Source organism: Gobius niger (genome assembly GCF_951799975.1).
Source record: "Gobius niger genome assembly, chromosome: 9".
Lineage (NCBI taxonomy): Eukaryota > Metazoa > Chordata > Actinopteri > Gobiiformes > Gobiidae > Gobius > Gobius niger.
In genome coordinates, this window is record NC_136860.1 from 34,459,765 (window position 1) to 34,486,066 (window position 26,302).

General features: G+C 39.2%; 1 protein-coding gene across 1 annotated transcript; it reads right to left on the reverse strand.

Moving 5' to 3' along the window:
• Positions 1-8: 8 nt before the first annotated feature.
• On the reverse strand, positions 9-26,302 carry cyp27a3 (cytochrome P450 family 27 subfamily A member 3; the record flags this gene model as incomplete). The annotated part of the gene is made up of 9 exons (XM_079562694.1): positions 9-155; positions 5,859-6,065; positions 6,130-6,211; positions 9,444-9,610; positions 11,051-11,214; positions 12,234-12,431; positions 15,961-16,160; positions 18,882-19,072; positions 26,060-26,302. 9 exons carry the CDS (start codon positions 26,300-26,302, stop codon positions 9-11), a joined length of 1,599 nt encoding a protein of 532 aa, XP_079418820.1.

The following is a 26,302-nucleotide window of genomic DNA, read 5'->3' on the forward strand; positions in this document are numbered from 1 at the left end:
TGCTCAGTCTAGCCGCCGCTCCTCCGCTCTTCTCGGGCCGGAGTCCTGTCCAGAAACTGCAGGTTTATGGGCTGTCCGGGGCAGAGCAGCGTCCTGGTGATGGGCTTCACCTCCGAGCCGGCGGGGTCCGGCCTGAGCTCGAAACGCTGGATCAGCTGAGGGAACAGAAGACGAGAGATTCACACGAGAGATCAGCAGAGACGGCAGCACTTCACAATCACGGTACATTTACTCAAGTACATGTATCTGTAAGAAAAACAAAATGGCTGCTTGTTCTAGTCGTCCCAGTGTGCTGTGTTTTGTGTAGGAGCTCCTGGGAAAGGGATCCAAGTCTCAAAAAAGCAGCAAAGCAAATACGCACAGCACGACACAGCACTTTTCACTTCTACTTGAGTGATATTAAAATAAAGTATCTGTTCTCTTACTTGAGCAAAAAGACAAAGGCTGTGTCCGAATGTCCACACTATTCCCTATATAGTCACTATATAGTGCTCACACCATGTTGTAGGGGTGTCCGAATGTCCAGAGAGAAAAAAGTAGTCCACTCGAAATTTCCCACAATGCATCTCTAAAAGTAGTGAGCATCGAGGGTCACTAAACGGGTCAATATAGACCACAATGCATTGCGAGAGTGGGAGAAGAGCCTGACAGAGACGGGTCTTTGAACTAAACACGACTGAAGTAAATCAGCTGTTTCAGTCGTGTGTTTGTGTTTCTCATGAATAAACGACCTGAATATAAACGGTTACGGTGAAAAGATGCTAACGCTAGCGCTAACCTTTAGCTTGAGCTGTTAAATGACCGACAGCTTCCTCTCGAATAATCCAAGACATTCATGTAAAATCCATGTGAAGTAAAAGCGTATCCGACTTGTATTAATCCATAAATATTCCACTGTCTCTGAGTTTGGTTTTTATCACAGCAATACTTTATTCCCGGAGTTTCGCGAACTTTTAGCAGATGTAGTCACTCAATCTGCTGGTGTTCGGACACCGGGCTCTGACCTACTTTCGGCACGTCTCTGAGCTCACGCTGGGGTGATTTTTTTTTCTTCCTTTTTTTGTGATGACAGTAACGCCTGTAAAAGTGCCAAAACAGTCGTTCTGTTTCATAAAATAAACGTTTGTAACAATAAATAAATTCAGATAAAAAAAATTAAAAAAACATATCTGCAGCTCGGAGAAAGTCGTGTCTTGTGTCCGAATCGCCAACAGAATCAGTGACTATAAAGTGCGGGCCTATGTAGTGAATGAGGGGTTAGGGACTAGGGGGGACATTCAGACACAGCCAATATGTGTAAAAAACATGTATTTCCTGTTTTTTTTTACTTCATTCTTCATAATGATTTCTTTTTTTGTTCTTTTATGGGATTTTCGCCCCATGTTCTTTACAATTATTTTGTTTTTCTGTGTTTTCTGTCATTTTCTTGGTTTGTCTCACACAGTTTATGGCTTCATGGATCTTTCAAAACACTTGACCCTTGAAGCACCTCCATGATGTGTTTAAAAATAATCATAATAATCATAATAATCACAATAATCATGTAAAATTAACTTAAAATAGTTTAAATTGTGTCTAGTGGCATAAACTGGTGAGTGACTCATTACTTTGGAGTGTTTTGGACCTAAGGGGGTGGAAGGTGCTGTATAATTGGTGGCCATTTACCATAAAAAAAAACACAGTTTGGGAACCACTGTTTTCCTTCGATAATAGGTGGGGAGGTGAAATATGAGAGCGTGTGTGTGCGTGTGCGTGTGCGTGTGCGTGTGCGTGTGCGTGTGCGTGCGCGTGCGCGCGCGCGTGCGCGTGTGCGCGTGTGCGTGTGTGTGCGTTAAGGTTTTGTTTATTATTATTATTTATTTTTTATTGTATTATTATTACTGTTATCATTCTGTTTGATTTGATTGCATCTACTCTGCTGTTTTCTGTTCTATTTTTCTTGGACATTTTTAGGACCCCCATGAAAACGAGATGATTCACCTCTTGGGGCTGATCCTCTAATAAAATGTTCATAAATAAATAAATAAAAATAAAATAAAAAATCAGACTTTTTTCGCTCAGTCACTCACAGTCACTCCAGTAACATTCTCTCTTCACATTTTACTTGAGTAAATGTTTGGGTCACACATTTTTACTTGTTGCTCTTATTTGAGTAAATATTTTAGCTGCTCTTCCACCTCTGCACAATGAACACAGCAATGATGCAGGCAATGAAAACACGGTGTATTGTCTCCATGGAATCTTTAAAACCTGCCAAACCTGTAGTGTAGATCTATACAAACATGTGAAGACGTGCATGTGATTCTTGTAATAGTTTAGCTGCTCACGTGTCAGTCTTCTCTTAAAGCTTAACGATCCTGGAGTTTTTTAAAAGGTGCAAAGTGACTGAATCTTGATTTCAAAACATAAATTGCAAATCTTGTCCCAACTTACAGAGACTAGATGGTCACTACTGCCACCTCTGGTCTTATTCGTAACTGCAGCTTCTGTATTAAACACACGCGTGCCCTCAGTCACGTAAACACAGCACAAATGGCGTTAGCATTTAGCCTCTCCTCCTCTATAGCTACAAACCAGGAGGAGTTCATCCTTACAGTAAAGTGAAGATATTACTGCACGGATGTCGAACTACTCCTGGTTTTATTACACCCAACAATATAGTTCCCCTTTTATCTGCCTAGAAAATCCACATTGTTAAATTTTGTGTAACTATACTAGTGACGTAACCATATTTAACCTCTTACCACCCGCCTGAACCAAATGCACTCTGTCCTCTTTGGCCATTGTATAGGCCTGTGTAACACCTCATTTGAAAGCTAAGACCCACAAAACTGATCTTTTTCCTCACGTTGTTGCTGTGTTGTGTCACCTTTTGTATGTTTTGTTTTTTTTCTGTAATTTTTTTGTTTAATTTTTGTCACTTTTTGGTTGATTTTTTGTCTTTTTTTTGGTGAATTTTTGTCACTTTTTTGTTGAATTTTTGTCACTTTTTTGTTGAATTTTTGTCATTTTTTTGTTGAATTTTTGTCACATTTTTGTTTAATTTTTGTCCCTTTTTTGTAAAATTTTTGTCGTTTTTTGTTGAATTTTTGTCAAATTTTTGTTGAATTTCTGTCACTTTTTTGTTGCGTTTACATCCTTGTTTTCTTCTCATTTTTTGTGGCTGTTTTGGTGCTTTTTTCCCAAGAAGCTTTTTGATTTTGGTAAAGCCAAACTGAAGAAAATGGGATCCGTTCAGGTGGCAGTTAAGAGGTTAAATAGAGAAAACGTGGAAGAGCTTGGTAGCTTCTATCTTCACCTCGTTTGGAGCTATAGAGGAGAGAGGGAGAGGCTAAATGCTAACGCCGTCTGCGCTGTGTTTACGTGACTGAGGGCAGGCGTAAAGACCAGACAGGTACACATGAACTCGTCTAAGCTCAGGTAAGAACATATCTCAGTGTGTGAAAACGCTGGCCTGTTCCTTTAAGCTCGTGCATGACGGCACTTCAGAGTAACAACTGTCTGAGTGACAGTGCAGGATTTTAGGGCAGTTGTGGTGAACAGGTCTGGGCTCATTCTACGCATTAGGACATGGCTGGAACATGTAGGGGGAGGAAAATACTTAGTTTCAACATTTTTAAACTCCGTATAGTCCCTTTAACCTCTTACCACCCGCCTAAACCGAATGCATGCTGTCTTCTTTGGCAAAACGCCTGTGTAGCACCTCATTTGAAAGCAAAGACCCACAAAACTGATCTTTTTCCTCGCGTTGTTGCTGTGTTGTGTCACCTTTTTTATGTTTTTTTGAGTTTTTGTCATATCTTTGTTGCATTTTTGTCACATTTTAGTTGAAATTTTGTCACATTTTTGTTGAAATTTTGTCACTTTTTAGTTGAATTTTTGTCACTTTTTAGTTGAATTTTTGTCACATTTTAGTTGAATTTTTGTCACTTTTTAGTTGAATTTTTGTCACATTTTTGTCACATTTTTGTCAAATTTTTGTTGAAATTTTGTCACTTTTTAGTTGAATATTTGTCACTTTTTAGTTGAATTTTTGTCTTTTTTTTTGTTGAATTTTTGTCACATTTTTGTCACATTTTTGTCACTTTTTAGTTGAATTTTTGTCACTTTTTAGTTGAATTTTTGTCACATTTTTGTTGAATTTTTGTCACTTTTTGTCACATTTTTGTTGCGTTTACATCCTTGTTTTCCTCTCATTTTTTGTGGCTGTTTTGTTGCTTTTTTCCCAAGAAGCTTTTTGATTAGGGTAAAGCCAAACTGGAGAAAATGTGCTCGGTTCAGGTGGGAGTTAAGGGGTTAAGAGCCCTGAAGAGTAAAATCAAACAGTGACTTTTCTGCAGTGCAATCATTCTTGTTGTGAAGCGAAGCCGAACAAACAGAGGTTAAATAAGTCCCCAGTTAATATTTAGACTAAGATACATATTAACAGTCCTGCAAACTTAGTCGACCAAATCTATTTTTGCACATACAGAACTTCTGTGCATGTTATATTAGCAAAAAAATAACATTGAATCAAACAGAGGAATAAGGAAAAATGTTGATATTCAAAAACAAATCGTGACTATTCAGCAAAACAGTTTTAATATAACGCTAAAACTGGTTCATCTTGACATCCCTGATCCTGGCACTTAAAGGGATATTTCAGGATTTTTGACATAGGGCCTCATTTCCTAGTTATCCAGAGTGTTGCTGATTACCTTTTTGTAATTCATGCAGTTCTTATGTTTGAAGAGTTTAGTGGCGCTAGGCTAGTGCAAGGCTAGTGCATTTCTATGGTATCAGCTAGCCTGCATTACACCTGAGGCAAATCACTTATAACACCAGACTAACCATAGAAATGTCGGTGTCGATAGAGTCATTTTAACCATTTTGCATTTAAAATAACTTATATTTGAGCAGCATCAGCTTCTGTCCTCTTTGGCCATTATATAGGTCTGTGTAGCACCTCATTTGAAAGCTAAGACCCACAAAACTGATATTTTTCCTCGCGTTGTTGCTGTGTTGTGTCACTTTGATTATGTTTTTTTTTTTTTTTTATTGAGTTTTTGTCACATTTTTGTTGAATTTTTGTCACTTTTTGGTTGATTTTTGGTTGAATTTTTGTTGAATTTTTGTTGAATTTTTGTTGAATTTTTGTTGAATTTTTGTCACTTTTTTGTTGAATTTTTGTTGAATTTTTGTTGAATTTTTGTTGAATTTTTGTTGAATTTTTGTTGAATTTTTGTCACTTTTTGGTTGAATTTTTGTTGAATTTTTGTTGAATTTTTGTTGATTTTTTGTCACATTTTTGTCACTTTTTTGTTGAATTTTTGTCACATTTTTGTCACATTTTTGTCACATTTTTGTCACATTTTTGTTGCGTTTACATCCTTGTTTTCTTCCCATTTTTTGTGGCTGTTTTGGTGCTTTTTTCCCCAAGAAGCTTTTTGATTAGGGTAAAGCCAAACTGGAGAAAATGGGATCCGTTCAGGTGGGAGTTAAGAGGTTGAAATACCTTATATTTGAGCAGCATCAGCTTGGTGGTTGTATAAGCTACGTGGCGGCGGAGTGATCTGCTAGAAAATAGTCCCTCAAAATGCGATCATTCATGTGATGCAGGTCAGTTATATTCAAAACATGACTCTATGGACACAGACATGTATATGGTTAGTCTGGTGTTATAAGTGATTTGCCTCAGGTGCTCTGTGGAGCGGGTCACACTGTTTTTAATGCAGGCTAGCTGATACCATAGACATGCACTAGCCTTGCACTAGCCTAGCACCACGACACTCTTCAAATATAAGAACTGCATGAATTACAAAAAATGAAAAAATCCTGAAATATCCCTTTAAGTAAGTACTAGTTTGCATCCTCCTCACCCTGGACAGGAGGAGGTACATCTCCAGCTCGGCCACTCGCCTCCCCAGACACGCCCTGGTCCCGAACCCGAACGGGACGGATCCAAACGGGTGCAGCCGGGACTTCTCCTCAGAGCCGCGGAGCCAGCGATGGGGCAGGAAGGAGTGAGGGCTCGGGAAGGTCCGCTCATCGTAGGAGACGGCGTAGTGACACAGGTGGAACAGGGTCTGCGAGGACGAGATGCTTAGCGTGAACATCTGCATATTTAGGTTCTGTTCGGGAAATACTCACTCCTTTAGGAAACACGTGACCTCCAACGACGACGTCACTGTCCACCATGATCCGAGCGTTTCCAGGGACGACGGGGTACAGCCTGGAACAACAAGTCCATAAATAAACACGAGCACGAGAGGTTACTGCAGTACAACACCTACTGCTGCTAGTTTTTCATTAACAAGCTGCTTTAAACTGAAACCTTTACAGCTGATAAGACCTGAGTGTGTCTAAAGAGCCAAAGATAAGGCTCAAGTTTATGTTTATGTTAGCAATCTTTCGTTCAAGCCCAGCCCTGTTAGATGCAATAAAAGATCTTTAACCTCTTAACTCCCGCCTGAACCGAGGGCATTTTCTCCAGTTCAGCTTTACCCAAATCCTGTAGGCCAGTGTAACGCCTCAAGCTAAGATCGACAAAGCTCATCTAAATGGATATTTTTCCTCACGTCATCAGATTTTTTTTCCATCCTTTTTTTTTTGGGTATACAACTCACTTTTTCAACTCACTTTGTCATTTTTTTTTTGGTCTTTCTTTGTCATTTTTTGTTTGTTTTTTTATCACATTTTTTGTCCTTTTTTTGTTTTTTTTGTCATATTTTGGTCAAATTCTTTCTGTCTTTTTTTTATCACATTTTTTGTCTTTTTTTGTCATATTTTGGTCAAATGTTTGTCTTTTTGTAATTTTTTCGTCACTTTTTTGTCATTATTTTGTCAATTTTTTTTGTCTTTTTTGTAATTTTTTGTAATTTTTATCATCATTTTTTTTTCACATTTTTTGTCTTTTTTTTGACTTTTTTTGTCATATTTTGGTCAAATGTTTGTGTTTTTTGTCATTTTTATCACATTTTTTGTCCTTTTTTTTGTCATATTTTTGTCAATTTTTTTTGTCTTTTTTCCCCACATTTTTTGTCTTTTTTTTGTCTTTTTTTGTCTTTTTTTCCACATTTTTTGTCTTTTTTTTTGTCATTTTTGTCATATTTTGGTCAAATGTTTGTCTTTTTTGTCATTTTTTCGTCACTTTTTTGTCTTTTTGTCATTATTTTGTCAATTTTTTTTTCTTTTTTTTCTTTTTTGTCATTTTTTGTCATTTTTTGGTCATTTTTTTTTCTTTTTTGTCATTTTTTTATAATTTTTTCATCACATTTTTTGTAATTTTTTTGTAATTTTTTGTCATTTTTTTGTAATTTTTTTTTCTTTTTTGTCATTTTTTTTATCAAATTTTTTGTCATTTTTTTGTCTTTTTTGTAATTTTTTGTAATTTTTTTCTCACATTTTTTTGTCATTTTTTTGTCTTTTTTGTCATTTTTTCGTCCCTTTTTTGTCAAAGTTTTCTAACTTTTTTGTCACATCTTCATCCTTGTTTTCATCTCAGTTCTGTCGCTATTTTCACACCTTTTTCCCAGAAGCTTTTGGATTGGGGTAAAGCCAAACTGGAGAAAATGTGCTCGGTTCAGGTGGGAGTTAAGGGGTTAATAAAACATATACATACACATAGAAATACATTGGAACAAATGGCAATTCTGGCAGCCATCTTGTGACTGGCCCTTCTAACCCAGGGTATGGTTTGTGTTTTATTTAGACACATGTAACACTGACCATTACACAAAAAAGTGCTTCAAAGGTTTTTTGACATGATTTTTGAAGATTTGATCTAGAGTTTAATTACATATCTTTGAATACAATGATCCCTAAACCTGTCCAACATATCCAAAAGTATGATTTACAGCGGAAACCTGATCTTGATTTGTTATTTCAAGAGACGAGCACTCTTTTCTTATCCTGTAACTCAGTGGTTCTCAACCTTTTGGCGCCGCAACCCCCATTTTAACAGTAAAAGGGATTCGTGACCCCCGCTCGGGTCACACCGTGAGGAACCGAAACAGTAGCCGACATAATTCTTAACCTCTTAACTCCCGCCTGAACCCAGAGGATCTTTTTCCTCACGTCATCACATTTTTTTTCCATCATTTTTTTGTTGGGAATTCAACTCTTTTTTGTAACTTTTTGTCACTTTTTTTGTAAATTTTTCTCAAATTTTTTTAATTTTTTTTGTCAAATTTTTTTCACATTTTTGTCATGTTTTCGTCAATTTTTTGTCAATTTCTTGTGACATTTTTGTGACATTTTTGCCACTTTTTCATACATTTTTCGTCACTCCTTTGTCCCATTTCCATCATTGTTTTCGTCTCTGCTTTTTTCCAGAAGCTTTTGTGATTGGGGTCAAGCCAAACTGGAGAAAATGTGCTCGGTTCAGGTGGGAGTTAAGAGGTTAAAAAAAGAAAAAGAAAATGAAATTCATCAAACTACAAACAAATAATGGCACTCTGGTAAAATAGCAAACACATGCTACAATAAAATATCAGATTATACGCTAATGAAAATATGGCTATTTCATCTAAATGATCAGTGTAACGCCTCATTTGAAAGCTAAGATCTACAAAACTCATCTAAATGGATATTTTTCCTCACGTCATCAGATTTTTTTTTCCATCCTTTTTTTTGGGGAGGGTTTCAACTCATTTTTTCAACTCACTTTTTTAACTCACTTTGTCATTTTTTTAAAATATTTTTTTTGGCATTTTTTGTAATTTTTTTGTCATTTTTTTTGTCATATTTTTTGTCTTTTTTTTGGTCATATTTTGGTCAATTTGGTCTTTTTTGTCATTTATTTGTCACATTTTTGTCACATTTTTGTCGCATTTTTTTCACTTTTCAGTCATTTTTTTGTCACATTTTTTTCACTTTTCTGTAATTTTTTTTGACATTTTTTGTCACATTTTTGTCACATTTTTGTCATTTTTTGTCACATTTTTTGTTTGTTTTTTGGTCATTTTTTGGTAACATTTTGTCACATTTTTGTCATTTTTTCTGCAATTTCTTGTCAATTTCTTGAGACATTTTTGTGACATTTTTGCCACTTTTTCATAAATTTTTCGTCACTTCTTTGTCCCATTTCCCTCTTTGTTTTCGTCTCAGCTTTTTTCCAGAAGCTTTTGGATTGGGGTAAAGCCAAACTGGAGAAAATGTGCTCGGTTCGGGTGCTGATGTTGCATGGGCGGATTAATCAAAATACCCCCAGAAAATACTTATTACATGCACTTACATATAAATGCCTATAGTTTACTTTGGAATGGCTCAAATGGCAAATACAGCTCCTGTAAATCCCAAAGGAAGTGCATGGTTCAATGTAGAGACAATTTCTTTTAATGTTTCGTGTCCTCTTTTGGCTCACAGCTCTGGTTTAGATCTCATAGAGGTAGTTCTTGGAGTGAAATACAACTTGGATTCCGTCTCCACTGGTTTACTGTGACTGAAGGATATGTCGGACTCACCGCAGCGTCTCCCTGATGACCGCCTTCATGAAGGGCATCTGGGCCGTGTCTTCGCTGGTCGGGACCTTCTCTCCGGGGCAGACCGCAGACACCTCCTGGTACAGCTGCTCCTGGATCTCAGGCTCTTTGGCCAAATGGTACAGAGCCCAGCACATGGTGTTGGACGTCTGCAGCGGAGGAGAAGACACTGTTCAGATCTACAGGGTTTTTTTTAACCTCTTACCACCCGCCAAAACCAAACGCATTCTGTCCTCTTTGGCTGTTATATAGGTCTGTGTAGCACCTCATTTGAAAGCTAAGACCCAAAAAACTGATCTTTTTCCTTGGGTTGTTGCTGTGTTGTGTCACCTTTTTGGGTTTTTTAAATTCTTTTTTATTTTATTTTTGTCACATTTTTGTTGAATTTTTGTCATTTTTTGTTGAATTTTTGTCATATTTTTGTTGAATTTTTGTCACATTTTTGTTGAATTTTTGTCATTTTTTGTTGAATTTTTGCCACATTTTTGTTGAATTTTTGTCACAATTTGTTGAATTTTTGTCACATTTTTGTTGAATTTTTGCCACATTTTTGTTGAATTTTTGTCATTTTTTGTTGAATTTTTGTCATTTTTTTGTTGAATTTTTGTCACATTTTTGTTGAATTTTTGTCATTTTTTGTTGAATTTTTGTCATTTTTTTGTTGAATTTTTGTCACATTTTTGTTGAATTTTTGTCATTTTTTGTTGAATTTTTGCCACATCTTTGTTAAATTTTTGTCACATCTTTGTTGAATTTTTGTCACATTTTTGTTGAATTTTTGCCACATCTTTGTTGTTAATACAGCCCCTGTACTTGGCAAAGTGTCATTTCAACAAACAAAATAAGTACTTAAAATGGCTGGAAATCAATTCACTAATATCTATAATTATGTATAATATTCTTCTAGCTTTTTTGGACCAATCATCAGTTTAACCAACGTCATATTGTTTTGTTTAATGCATATTGTAAAAGTTGGAACTCCATGGCTGAGAATCAACTCCATTAGACACAATTTCTTGTGAACTGTTGCATGCTGGGTAGGGCTGGGTACTGTTAAATGATACCAGTGTGGTATTGAAAAAAAGGTTTAGTTACTACTGGTATCAAAAAAATAGAAGTATCGAAAAAAGGTGCTACTTTACTTACTACTTAAAAGAAATATGAAATCTTTCTATTCAAGTTTTTATGAAGAAGCAAAAAAGTGAAAAAAATTGGAAAAAAAAAAAAAATTGGAAAAAAGAGAGAAAATTTGGGCCAAAATTGGTGGGGGGGGATGAAAAAAATAGGGGAAAAAAATTTAAATTACAGGAAAATTTGGGGAAAAACACATGGCAACACTGGGGAAAATCTTTTGAAAAAAATATGGAAAATTTGGGGAAGAAAACATGAAAACATTCCTTAAAAATGAGGGGAAATAATAAGACTTGGAAAGTGTTTGTTCTGCCCTTTTGCAGTTAAAGGAAGTTTCACCTCAAACAAATTCTACAAATGCAAAGGAAATTCAACGGAAGGAAAAAGAATAAACATAACATTATTAATCTGTACCGGTAAAGACGTTCCCCAGCCCTAAAGGCCGTGGTTTCCCTCACCGTGTCGACTCCGGCCAGCAGCAGCTCCGTGATGCTGCCCAGGATCTCGCTCGGAGTCATCTTCTCACTCAGCAGGAGGTGGGTCAGATACGCTCCCTCAACGTTCTGGTCCATATCCACCTTCTGCTGAATCTCCTCCACCTTCTTCTGAATCAGTTCATCGGCTGAAAAAGAAAAATAAGCTCCGTCGGAAAATCAACACAGCCCTGTTTCTGATCCAAGGACAATACCGTAAATGCTCTAATACAGGCCAGGGCCTTTATTTACTCAAGGGCATCTGGGACCAGGCCTTTATTGGAACCAGGCCACAATTAGAGACAGGCCTTTATTTCTATTTGAGCAAAACGGACGACCAGGAAAATGAAGAAAAATGAGATTTGTGTCCATTTGCACCTAAAATATTAGGTTCATTCATTAATGAACATTTCAAACCCTCTCCCAGCGGCTGGAACATTGACGCCTTTTATTTTGTCGGGACAACAGGAAGTGTTTCGTTGCTGTTAGCGGAGCTTTGACATCAACATCACTGCAGGTTTCTGTTTCGTTTTTACCGCGGACCGGATTATTTGTTGTTATCTTGTGTAAAGGCGAGTTTAGACGGAGCGTTTCTGTTTGTGATCGATCATGAGACTGACCCGAGAGAAGACGAGACGCTCGCGCTGATCGGAGGAGTTATTTTGAGGCGTGAGACTGACCTGCACACGGAGCAGCTGGACGTGCTTTGAAGACGCGATGGAGACTTTATTAAAACCCTGGAGGGTCACACAACATTTGTTGTTTGCAGTGTTTCCAAATATCGTCACAGGAGGTTTGAAAAGTGGCTAAATCTGTGTCAAAGTTACGCCCGGGTTCCCGTTTGTTACTTCCTGCACGTGAGTTTTCATTTACACCAGTATGAGACAATTTCCTAACATGGGGAATATTTCTACTGCTATAGTTTCTAATAAAAGCCCCGGCCTGTTTTAGAGACCGGCTTTAATTTGCCTCCGCCAGCCGCGAACCCGGCCTCTGTCAGAGACCCGGCCTCTGTCAGAGACCCGGCCGCTAATGGAACACAGTATTAGAGAATTTACGGTAACTAGATCCTAACCAGACCTAAAACTGGACTAAACCATGTCTAAATAAAAAGAGGAGCTTATGGCCGAGGCTTAAGAAATGTGTTTTTGACCAACCCTGAACTCACAGACTTTGAACAGGTGATCCCACGTGGCCACAAACTTCCGGTAGAAGGGCAGGTAGGGCCAGAAGGAGCGAGGGAATATGATGACGACCTGAGACAGCATGAACATCTCCCCCACAGACGTGATGAACTTCTGCGTTTCCTCCGGGACGGTCTCGTCCATGCACCCCATCCTGGTCTCAAACAGCACGGAGCAGATGCCTGAGGACACACGAGAGGCGGGAGTCACTTTTAAAGACAGAGCCGAGTTCAATTCAAGCCAGGTTTGTGGGTTAAAACACTTTGGGGAAGGAGATTTACTTGCTACTTGTGCAAGGCCGTGGGAACCCAGCAGCTGCAGCGCCCTCAGCACCCCCTGGTGGATAGTTTGTGAACTGCAGGCAATATTAACCCCTTAACTACCACCTGAACCGAGCACATTTTCTCCAGCTTTACCCCAATCCAAAAGCTTCTGGAAAAACGGTGTGAAAATAGCAACAAAACTGAGACGAAAACAAGGATGAAGATGTGACAAAAAGTGAGAAAAAACTGACGCGAAAGTGACAAAAAATTTACAAAAAATGACAAAAATGGACAAAAAAGTGAGAAAAAATTGTCGAAAAAGTGATTAAAATTTGACAAAAAAATGTGAATAATTTGACAAAAAAGTGACAAAAAAGTCACGAAAATTTGACAAAAAATGACAAATGGACCAAAATTTGACAAGAAAGCGAGAAAAATTTGACGAATGGACGAAAAATTTAGAAAAAATGGACGAAAAAGTGATACGAATTTTACAAAAAAATGACAAAAATGGACAAAAAATTGACGAAAAAATGAGAAAAAAATGACTAAAAAATGACTAAAAATTGACCAAAAATGGACCAAAAAGTGAAAAGAATTTGACAAAAAAGTGAGAAAAAATGGACGAAAAATGGAGAAAAAAATGGACGAAAAAGTGATAAGAATTAACAAAAAAATGTGAATAATTTGACGAAAAAGTGACAAAAAATTAAAAAAAAAATGACAAAAATTGACAAAAAAGTGAGAAAAATTGGACGAAAAATGTATAAGAATTTGACCAAAAAATGTGAATAATTTGACGAAAAAGTGACAAAAAAGTCACGAAAATTTGACAAAAATGAGACGACTGCCCAACAAAAAAAGTGATGAAAAAAAATCTGATGTGAGGAAAAAGATCCATTTAGTTTTGTAGGTCTTTCAAATGAGGCGTTACACTGGCCTACAGGATTTGGGTAAAGCTGAACTGGAGAAAATGCTCTCGGTTCAGGCGGGAGTTAAGAGGTTAATAAATAAGATTTATGCACAGAAAAAGTATTTTGGGGGGTAAATTTTGTCCCTCAGCGCCCCCTAACTAAAACATCTTCCCATGGCTCTGATCTTGTGTCTGATTGTGAGAAAAGAGATGTTTGAATCCAGAATCAATGTCTAAGACCATCAAGACACATTTACATTGTTTCCGTATGATTAGGCCTTGTGTATCGACTCGTGTGGTCTGTAGGAGGTTAAGATTGGGAAGAGACCCACCCAAAGTTCCCAACCTAAACACTACTAAAGGTCAGCACACACTACACGACTGGATTCAGTGCGATTTTCGAACGTCTGGGGGTTCACACTTAACGACTGAGAATCGTAAGAGCGACACACGATTCTGACAAACAGCTGATGTTTTATAACACAGCGTCTGTCGTCTCTACGGCTTCCAAAACTGACCCCAAATCCACAAAGACAGGCCTGTGTTTGTGAGCGTGGGATAACGTGTGCGGGCCCCTATTGGTCAACGGTGTCAACAATGTCACAACACCGCAGCGCTAGCTTACTGCTACTACCAAGCTTCAACTGGGCTATAGTTCTGTCAAATGGAGATAAAAGTTGGCGACAGGAAGAAGCGGGACGTATTTCAGTGGATTTAATAAGAAAAGGAGACGGGCCTCAGCCTCGAGACGGAGGAGAAAGCGGGGAGAGGCGAGCGGGGAAAGGTTAGCGGCGAAGTGAAGTTGAACAGTTCGTCTCCAAACACAGTAAGAGCCGCTAAACTCTGTTCGTGGTGGAAATGTAGCTGGAAAAGGTGGTCGTGGTGAACTTTTGGTGATATAAAGTTGTGCTGTTTCGTGTGTGGGGCTGTGGCCATGAAATGAGTTGTTTGTGCCGCTGGTTTAACAGAGAAGTGAAAAAAGGAGGCGTGTCCAAAATCAGGCTTAAAAATCAAACATGGGTGATTTCCTACGACTGGAGTCTAGTCGCGTCTTTCTACCGCCCACACTACACGATTCGAACGTCAGTCCAGTCGTGACCCCCCCACACTACACGACCCCCCCACACTACACGACCCCCCCACACTACACGACCCCCCCACACTACACGACCCCCCCACACTACACGACCCCCCCACACTACACGACCCGACTCTGTGTGACCGCCTTCAACTAGATGCGACTCCATTAGACTCGGCACGACTGAGAATTAAAGCAAAATCGGGCATAAAAGTCACGTAGTGTGAGCTGACCTTAAGACTCTACTTACAGAGAAGATAATAAGTCTTTATTGAGTCTTTATTGATCTCACAATAGAGAAATTCACTTGTTATATTCAGCTCTCAGAAACACTCAGGGTGTGCAGGATAGACAGGAAATGTGCAAACAGTTAAATAGTAAGGGGTATCTTATGTACAATGACAACCAAAGAACTTTAAGGGGGCAAAAAGTGTAAACAGTAAAAAACAAAATAAGCAGTCTATAAAAAATTTAAAAAAGTCAGTATTAGCAGTGCAGGTTTACAATCATAGTGCAAGTGGGCTGATAAAGTGACGTATATACAGAGATCACTGCACACATGTTACTTCACAGTCTTATTGTTCAGTCTGACAGCAGTGGGGATGAAGGACCTGCTCATTCTTGCACTGAGGGTGTCTCAGTCTGCCACTGAGAGAGCTGCTCAGCTCCTCTACAGTCCCGTGCAGTGGGTGGGAGGTGTTGTCCATGATGGAGGTGAGCTTGGCTAACACCCTCCTGTCCCTCACCTCCTCCACAGAGTCCAGGGGGCAGCCCAGGACGGAGCTGGCCCTCCTGACCAGCTTGTTCAGTCTGTTCTTGTCCCGCTCTGTGCGGCCCGGGGCCCAGCACACGGCAGCGTAGTGGAGAGCAGAGGCTACCACAGAGTCATAAAGAGTTCTGAGCAGAGGCCTGATCACTCCGAAGGACCTCAGGCTCCTCAGAAGGACCTCAGTCTCCTCAGAAGGACCTCAGTCTCCTCAGAAGGACCTCAGTCTCCTCAGAAGGTGGAGGCGACTTTGGCCCTTCTTGTTGGTCCAGTTTATTGGTCCACCTCCTCGATGTCCTCCCCCTGGATGTTCAGCGGTGTGTGCGGCAGTGGCTTCCTCGTGAAGTCGATCACCTTCTCCTTAGTCTTACTGATGTTGAAGCACAGGCGCTCACACCAGTCCACAAAGTCCATGATCACCGCCCGGTTCTCCAGGTCGTTCCCCTCAGACACACAGCCCACGATGGCGGAGTCGTGGGAGAACTTTAGCAGATACAGCTGTCCGTGTTGTGCGTCCGACGTGTGGATGGTGAAGAGAAACCTCTGGGTTTAGTTCAATAACAACGAGCCCGAGTTACTAATAAATGACCAACTAGGAACTCAGTGACTAGAAAAGTAGAGCAAAGTTCAACTAAATCCAGGCCAAAGGTTTAGGTTAAGACGCTTTGGGGAGTAAGATAAACATTCTCACCTTCAAAAGCAAATTTGTAGAGCTCCTCGGTGAGGTTGTGGACCACGTCTCCCTGCCCTCCGCTGTCTCTGAGGCAGGACACCTTCAGGATGAAGTCTGTCACCACTTCGTTGATGGTGTCCGTGTAGGACGACACGTGTTTGGGCTTCAACATCCGCGGGTTCAAAATGCTGCGGATTCGCTGCCACTTGGCCCCCATTCTGCAAAAAGCAGATCGAGTTTAAACAGGGGGTCGTCTTTACTAGTCGCCAGTGGAAGTGGATACAGAGACCAGACCAATCCTTTATTCATACAACTAAAAACACTGAAATTTTGTGAATTAGTAGAGTTTAACCTTTTAAAAACATGTATAAAGCTCATCTGGAAAGTTTACCAAATAATTTACAAAACAGATTCAATAAGAGAAAAAGCAGATATGAACTAAAAGGTACTGAGGTTTTTACAAAACCCAGGTTTCAATCGGCAGCAAAGGAAAGATGTCGCTCTGTGGAACAGTCTTGATTGTAAAGTTCAAACTTCTAAGTCCATTGATGTGTTTAAGAAGTATGTAAAATTATCAATGTTACAAAAATATGACACTGCGGAGTAGCAGATCCACTTTATTTATGTATTTTGTATTTTGTGTTTTGATGTCTTGGACAAGAAAAAAGAAAAAAGAAAAAAGACGGCTGCATGAGACAGTTTAACATTTAAATGAACTGGAACTGTAAATGATTTTGTGTTGATTAGGGGCAGACATTATAAGTTTTTACTTCTTTCTGCTCCTTTTCATTCATGCTAAATGCTGTTGTTGCATTTTTAAATGAATGAAATACATCAAAAAATCAAAAAAAATGAAAATGAACCCTGCTCATGCATATGGTCCTAAACTATGTGTAAGTATGTGTGTGATAAACTGTTTCTTTCATTTAATATAGTACAATTAAAGGGTTTCCAGAGGTAGCAGTATTTTAATGCCTTTATGCCCAAACTCTGCATTGTTTTTTTGTTTTTTTTTCCTATTTTTTATTATTTTTGTCAGACATTATACAAAACAAAACACGATGAGCGTTCCAAACACAATATACTAATTTCACATTTACAAAAGCGTCCTTCAACTTCAAACATTTAGTCCACACTCAATGTCCTAACAACTATCAAAATTGGTCTCTTTATATCTATATCTATATCTATATCTATATCTATATCTATATCTATATCTATATCTATATCTATATATAGGACAAAAAACCACAAACCCATACATAAATAAAAGTAAAACTGAACAAAACCTGGGAGCGTTCCACAGGTGCTCAATCCGTGAACCATCTCTCAAATAAAGTCTGATCTTAAAGGTTTAATAAACTCCAACCATCCTTTCCATATTCTAGCAAACGTTTCTGTTTCCAAATGCAAAGCGTTTGTCAACTTCTCCTAGGGCTGTGCAATTAATCGAAATTCGATTACGATTTCGATTACTACACTTAACGATTACAAAATTAGCATAATCGCCAAAAAACGCCTGAAAAGCAGACTTGCTTTTCAGGCCGCTGGGATTGTTGTCCCTTCTTATTTCACCCGCCGTGCCTCATGCTTTTGTCTGACATAATCACAAACGGCGCTGTGTGATGATGTCATCAGGCCGCACTGATCTGTTTGCTTGCGCAGGTGTGAGGGCTGGCCAGCAGGGGGCAGGTGTGAAACAGGGACCTCTCTTTAATCAAGGCAAACTTGAAATCATTTGTACTTTTATGACTGTCCAGAAAACAGAAAATATCATCATAGTTTTTTGATTAATAAATAAATAAAATAAAGATATAATAAAAAAGAAATAATCATTTGATTAATCGTTATTTCAATTATGCCTTAAATAATCGTGATAATCGAGCAGCCCTAACTTCTCCATTATGTAAATATCAGGCATCACATCAAACCAAGTTTCTTTTCTTGGCACATCTGTTTTTATCCATTTTCTTGTAACACCCTTTTTTCCTGCTAATAACATAATATTAAGATTTTAAAGTTCACATTTTTTTGATTTAACTCAATTCAAACTCTGTATTGTTAATACAGAGTTGTTATTGTCAGACTAAATATCTTAAAATTGCATGATCTTGTTGATGTTTACACAGCAGTTGTGATGTACAAAGCTCACAATCTCAGGCTCCCTCAGAGTTTACAGGAGATGTTTCAAACTAGAGAATCTATAAACAACCTTAGAGGAACTGATCTGCTACAGAAACCTCTGGCGCACAGTAATACTAAGAGGAGGTGTTTATCAGTTAAAGGCGTTGATCTATGGAACGGTTTATCTATTCAACTTAAGGCTCCAAAACTATTAAAGCCTTTAAGAAAACGTATAAGTTAAACATGATAGAGAAGAATAGAACACTTGAATGAAGAGCATTAGAAAAGAAGTCGATCGAGGAAACATAGCATCATTTCTGATTGTTGAAGTTCAAGTTTTGTGCTTAAGTGTTTCCATCGTTGGTGTTAGAGAAAGTGTATAATGTGTCTCTTTGGACACAGAGTCACAGTTGTAAAAGGGGTTTAGGCAAAATAAGTCTTGGCTTCAGCCTAAACCCCTTCGGTCAGGCATCATTTAGATTAAATTCTTAATGTATGTGTTTTCTTATTGTATAATGTCTTAGATCTTTGGAAAACATGTGATTTAAATGTTCATAATGACCGAAGAAAATAAATTAACTAACTAACTAACTAAAAAAAAAAAAATTAATGCCAAAAATGCAACCCGGCTGAACATGGAAAATAGATAAGAAATATCACACCGAAGACTGAGAAACGGAGCGATCTTCTGCCAAATCAACAAGCGAACCCCAAACTCTTTTAACCAAGTATAATATAACATAGTGCGATGCAGGCCTTGGAGCGATAGCAGTGGTGTATTTGTATTCGACGTGACCCATGATGGTTGTTCTCACTCGGTCAGGGGTCCGTGGGCCTGGTTCCTCAGCTCTCTGTAGCTCCTCCAGTGGGGCATGTCGGTCCGGACCGGGTAGCGCCCCTCCTGCCTCAGGACCTGCTCGATCAGCTCGGCACTGGCCACGTTCACCAACCGCAGAGGACCGAACTTGGACTTCCACAGCGGACCCCAGATCTTATTGTGAATTATCTGTGCAGAGAAAAAGAGTGTTTTATTCTCCTTTTCAAAACTCCACACACTGCAAATGGCTGATCGAGTTTCCTTCTATTGAAAAACACAACTTAAAACAAAGCAGAACAACCATAAAATGAAGGTTAGATGGAAACAAATTGGAGAAAACAGAGTCGGTAGTAGCCTGGCTGCAGGGTTCACTGATGGGGTTACTTCAGGCCGAGTGCACAAAAAGATCAAGATAAAGCCCTGGATCAAGATCAAGCCAGAACAAACCGGATTCTAAAGGCTCTAAAACGGACAAAACATCACTTGTATTAATATGCACTGCTTTAAATTAAATGATCTTTCAAAAATGAATAACCGATGAAATGGCACATGTCGCCCACAGTGTATTTTTATATTGTAAAGTCAAAACCACTGTGCAAGACGTTTGTATCACTTTCATGCACTTTCAGGCGAGTTTTCTAACATTTCTGTGAAAGTGACTACTACATAAACCTGTCCCTGTGAAGAGTGAGGATGTTACAGACGTGTTCTGAAAGTTAGGAATGGGTTTGGAGCACATCGAACATTGACCTTAAGTGGCTTCCTCTTTCTTTGTCTGCGTGGAGTTTGCATGTTCTCCCTGTTTCCTCTGGACATTACGGTTTCCCTTATCACAAAACAACGCAATGTTGACCATGTGTTCTCCTCTGGGACCAGGACGTTCCTGGTTACATGAGGTCAAATACAAATGTGGGCCAAATCAACAAGAAGGACCAAAACATTTGGCCCCGGAGCCAAACCTCCACTTTACTGACTAAACAGTCTTTAACTACATGATCCATTACTGAGTGTTACTTATAACTTGTGCATATTTAAACCTGGTTACAGACATGGCACAGATAACTAACATCACCTGAAGGAGAAACTCAAAAGCCACTTGTGAAGATAAAACCCCAAAAGACCAAGGACCCTCCAGTTTAAGCATCACTTTCTACAAATGCCAGTGCACATCACACATTCTGCTAAGACACTTTAAAGCAATTAACATCTGAGCTTTGTGTAGTAATATTACCCCAATGTTGGGGTGATGTATTACAAAAACAACGAGCTACAACAATATAGAACTTTTTCCTGTAAGGATATTACTTAAAGGGACTATAGAGAGTTTAAAAATGATATAACAAACTATTATACGGCTCTTCACAGCGTAAGCAGAAGCTCCGTTGATTTGAATGGGATTTCCCAACGTTCTCCCGGTCATTATTTTCTGATAAAGGACCTCTGAGAAAAATAACTCCGCTGCCAATGGTAACGGAGTTGGTGCTTTCATATCACTCCGCGCGTACGTAGCAGCGACACTATCTGTCCCGTCACTGAGAGAGAAGTCGGGGAATCGCTCGTGAAGTTAGCGTGAGTCTGACTTTCAACTTACCCAGAGATTCACCACCATTCCTCCAACTGCGCCTTCAGCTAAGTAGCTAGGCTAGCTGCTAGCCTTGCTGCTTCTAGCCTAGCAAAACATTGCCGAGCAACGCACAAACATTTGGGAACTATTTGTCGCGGAAGTCATTAAATAAACCTTTCGACCTTCATAAAAGTGTACGAGGTTTATGTTGTGTGTGTTCAGTTGGCAAATAGCCGTATAATAAGCGATAATGTATAGAACGCTGGTCTTTATCGGGAAAATAAGCACCTTCAGGGCGTATTTCCTCCCCTTACATGTTCCAGCCATGTCCTAATGTGTAGAATGAGCCCAGGCCTAGGTCCTATATCATGCAAAATCGACTTTTTGGAGCTTTTAGCCATGTTGTTTTGCTATTTCCTTATCAAAAACACCCCCAGAGTGGTTTGTGGCTTCATTCACGCAGCTCTCAGTAATCCTCCTGAATCCTGCTCTCTGAGGCTCCGCCCTCTCCTGGTGAACGACTGAGTGTTCAGTTGTGTCGTCACAGCGGAACGGAAGTGCTCGACGTCTGTAATGTAATGTCTTAATTCTCTGCTTACGGCCTGATTTTAATTTGTAAAACAGCGTTTTCATTATTTCTGTCGTAAGAGAGAAACAAAGAGAGAAAAAATAAAAAAAAATATTGAAAAAAAATAAAAAAGGATGTGCCCGAGGTGCTTCCAGGTCAGCTGTGGCCAAACAAACACATCCCTGAGCGTCTGAACAGATCAGTCATGTTTGCGCTGCAGCTGAAGATGGAGCTCGTTATAACTGGACACACCTGTTCTTATTCTTACCTAACGATCATGTCACGGAGAAAAAGAAGCGCGTTTGGCTACGAGGACGGGAATTTATTCAACCTTTTTCAAGAAGAGGCCACACTCTTAGAAGCTGTTTTTTTCTCCGAGATTCAGCGACTATCAGCAAAATATAGTTTTTCTGTGACCGTCACTGATGGATGTTTGATGAACCTTCGCCAGAATCAAAGTGGATTAACTTTTATAACCAACGCAAGTCCCATAATGTAAACAGCGATGGAGCAGAGTGGTGAGTCAATCCAAACGCGTGTTAGCATGTGTGTTAGCATATTAGCTTGTGTGTTAGCATATTAGCTTGTGTGTTAGCATATTAGCTTGTGTGTTAGCATATTAGCTTGTGTGTTAGCCATTTATGAAGCTGTGTTGCAGATGTCAACTCCATATAACTGCATCGTGAAGTAACTTCACTTATTGCTGTTTATTTATATTACGGTAAAGTATGTGCTGAGAGAGGGGGCGGAGTTAACTGAATCGAAGCGTTGTGTCTTCCGGGTTTGAAAAATACCTCCAGAAAACACTTATATTTATCACAAAAATGAGTGCTCCATAATGGTAGAGGTACAATATATCATATAAATGCCTATACTTAACTTTGGAATGGCTAAAATAGCATGATATAGCTCCTTTAAGTTCTTCAAGAGCTACCAGTTAAAAACAAATCCTAAAGACTTAAAAGTAACTTAAACTGTTTACTTATGGGATATTATTTTTTATTTTTTTTACTTGAACTGAGTCACAAGAACAGAAATAATCAGATTCCCAAAGGGCACAGCGTGGGCGACCCCTGGTCCAGGCATTGTGTAAAAGTATTAAAATGAAGTTAGTGTTATTAACTGTATATAGCCATTGTTTAGCGAGCTGTATTAGCATAATGGTTGGAAACTAGCAGGGGAAATGTTTCAATGTTTTCAAATCACATTTTGCCTGAGAAACTACAACGTTATCTAATGTAAGTCATATGGTTTTATATACTCAAAACCCACCTCTTCAAACTGGCTTTTTCTTCAAACTGTCTGTTTTCTTTCCAGCAAACTAAAACATGCAGGAGCGCTGCTTGGATATCCTTGTTTTTTTCAAAAAGTAGAACTAAGCGCAAGCTAAAATGTAGATTGGCAGAACAGAAACAGGCCACACGTACAGGGAATCCTCTGTACCCCATGGCTCTGCGTTTTAAACACTCTAACCATGGACTGAACACCTTAAAAGTGTTTGGTACAGATCACATCCCTGAGCCCTTCAGAGGAGGCGACAGACTTAAGTCTCCTGCAGAGGGAGTCCTTCTGGATCTACACTCTTAAAGCAACAGAGTATCCAGGTCTCAATGGGGAGCTGGACTTTACCCCTTTTCTTTAATGCTTCTGTTTAAAGAAGATGTTTGTATATTTGACTGTAAATAATTTGTAGATATCTGTATTTCATCCTGATATGTATTTTTGTGTTCCTTGTATTCTGAAATCCTGCTCATAGGATGTACTGCATCAGCTGACTGAGTTCCAGCCCCTTTGGGTCATGTGACCACTTTAACAGTTTAAAAGCTGCTCACACATCACTCGAGTACTGCCCTGACGAAGGCCTGAAGGGCTGAAACGCGTAGGCAATGTTTTAATCTAAAGGCCCTGCTGCAATAAAGGCCTTTTACCAGCACTTTTTCCTTGAGTGCCTCAGTTTTGTATCTTTTTAAAGTCAATGTCTGTTTTCTTTGTCTTATACCGTCAAGCTAGCCTGGCATCCAGACTAATCTCCGATGTTTATTAATGAATAAACAGGAGACTAGTCTGGCGACCCTGTCGTAGAAAAGCTACTGCTGGAGGCGGGACTAATGTGGGACAACCGAAGCGCAGCCAATGAGAACAGAGCGGATGTGACGACAGAAACAGCGACAGGAAAGTTGTATCATTGGGACGTTAACAATGGCACTCCTGCCACACGGAGTTCAGTAAATGACTTCTGTCGTTTATGTCAGAAACACTTAAGAACACAAGCAAACCGGAGCATTACGTGAAGTGGAAGCTTGTGTTGAAAAACTACAAAACAAAGGCACAACAACGTGACGTTCAGGAGCTGCTCTGATTGGTCGGTCGGCTCCATATCGCTGCGTCACTTCCTTTGAAAACGCACGATACGAGCGATCGCGATGTCGTCACATCCGTTGGCCGTGGTCGGCATTTTACATTTTCATATTTGATAAAAAATTTATTAAAATCCGATAATCAGCAAAAACAATGTCCATAAACAGGGCATTGCTTCTCTTGTGCTGTAACAGATCTGTCATTTTATAAAACCGAGTTAGAGTCTGCATCAGCTGCCGACCAAACATCCGGCGAAAACTGCGGAAGTAAACAATAACAGCGATCGCTCGTATGGAGTGTTGCCAGACCCTCTTCTGTAAAGAAGCGGAGTCTGGTTGGCTGGACCAGGGGTTCTCAACCTGGGGGTCGGGACCCCCAAGGGGGTCGCGAGACAAATCTGGGGGGTCGCCAAAGCATGTAGATAAAAATGTATATTTTAATATTATTATGATGGTGTTGCTATTATACTAGGGTGCCATTATTTGTTCCAAATTTGAATCATTTTATTTTAGCCATTGTTTTGTCTTTGTTTTTTTTAGAATTATATAGGTTAACCCCTTAACTCCCACCTGAACCGAGCACATTTTCTCCAGTTGGGCTTTACCCCAATCCAAAAGCTTCTGGAAAATAAAGCTGTGAAAATAATAAGAAAACTTGGATGAAAACAATGATGGAAATGTGACAAAAAAGTGAGAAAAAATTGATGAAAAAATGGCAAAAATGTCACAAGAAATTGACAAAAAAAATGACGAAAAAATGACAAAACGTGACCAATTTTTTTTTTTAAATGACGAAAATATAAAAAAAAAAATACAAAAAAATTACAAAAAATGTGACAAAAAATGGACGAAAAAATTACAAAAAAAGTTACAAAAATGAGTTGAATACCCAACAAAAAAATGATGGAAAAAAATCTGATGACGTGAGGTAAAATATCCTCTGGGTTCAGGCGGGAGTTAAGAGGTTAATGTCCCTGTTTTTGGTCTGACCCGGGTGGGGGTCACGATCCTAATCAACTGTTATAATGGGGGTCGTGGCTCCAAAAGGTTGAGAACCACTGGGCGAGACAGACAACCGTCAAGCGTCTTTGAGTGTCCAAAAAAGCACTATATAAGCCTGATACATTATTGATTGACTGCATTATTCCTCTTCCATCTTTTTCCCGATTTTCTAGAGCTTTCAGCACCTTCATGCTTTGTGCAATTTATGCAAGTTATGCATCAAAATGTTCCGCATGTTGAGGAGAAGGTGCTATTGCTTTTGGGACTTCTGCAACTTACGGTTTTTCCGCAATCGGCCGAAATGTCGGAGATTTTTCCCATTGACTTATAATGGGGCTGCCGCAAATCCATGCTTTTCTGCACTTTTTTCTGCATTTTATGCCATTTCTGCACTTTGTGCATGTTCAGCTTCTGCAACTTGTGGGTTTTGAGAAAAAATTGTCCTTCTGCAGTTTTCCAGTTTTTTTATACAAGAGTTTGAAATTTTGCATTTGATGTGTATGGGGGGAATCCAGCCAATGGGGAAACTCCAGGACTTTCAGCCATTTGTGCAGCTTCTGCCAATCAAGCACTGAGGCCATTTCAACAGTTTGACCAGTTTATGGAATTTAAAAGTTTATGCAATATTAACAATTTATGCAAAGTAACCACTTGGGATTTAACCAGTTTATGCATTTTAAAGCGTTTATGCAACTGACGAGTTTATGCCATTTAGGATTTATGATTTTTTAAGCGTTTATGCAATTTACATAATTTATGCAAATTAACCCATTCATGCATTTTACCACTTTATGCAGTTTATACAGTTTATGCAACATGACATTTTATGCATTTTACCAGTTTATGCAAAACAGTTTATGCAATTTGAAGAGTTTATGCAATTTTCTGCATTCGCTTCCCGCATTTCCGCAGTCAATCGCAATGGCGCAGCCATTGCATTTCTAGTTATTATTATTATTATTATTATTATGTGCAATAGTATAAGCACAAAAAACATATAGTCTTGGGCAATAATGTCAAAATCATTTTTTCTCTATAGAATCTGCACCTGTTTACAACCTTGACAATCACCATGTGGGATCCGGGAGGAAGTGGGTAAACAATACTGTCTTATCCCTGAGTGTTACAACCAGACCCGGTCTCCCTACAACACTCTGATAACACACTGAGGACCAGTGTGCGCCCGCGGGCCTGACGTTGCTCTCCGCACGAGCTCATCCACTGACCTGTAGCTCCTGCGCATGTTTGAAGTAGCCAAAAAAATGACAAAAATTAAACAAAAATGTGACAAAAATTCAACAAAAAAATGACAAAAATGCAACAAAAAGTGACAAAAAACTCAACAAAAATGTGACAAAAATTCAACCAAAAAGTGACAAAAATTCAACAAAAATGTGACAAAAATTCAACCAAAAAGTGACAAAAATGCAACAAAAAAATGACAAAAACTCAACAAAAAAATGACAAAAATTCAACCAAAAAGTGACAAAAATGCAACAAAAAAATGAAAAAAATGCAACAAAAAAATGACAAAAACTCAACAAAAAAGTGACAAAAAATCAACAAAAATGTGACAAAAATGCAACAGCACTCTGATAACACACTGAGGGCCAGCGGTATATGATGGAGGGCCAGTGTGCGCCCGCGGGCCTGACGTTGCTCTCCGCACGAGCTCATCCACTAACCTGTAGCTCCTGCGCATGTTTGAAGTAGCCTTTGACAAACAGCCAGTACAGCGTGTTCACGAAGGTCGGTCCGTCCAGATCCTCCACGGTCTTCTGCTTTTTCTCCATGACTGTGGACGTGGAGGCGCCTCGATGGGGCAGATCTCCCCCGCGCACTCGCCTCAGACCCGGGCCGAGCCTCCGCTGCCCCGCCTGGAGCTGCCCGGTGAAGTGCCACGGCGCGAGCGCAAACCTCCGCAGCAT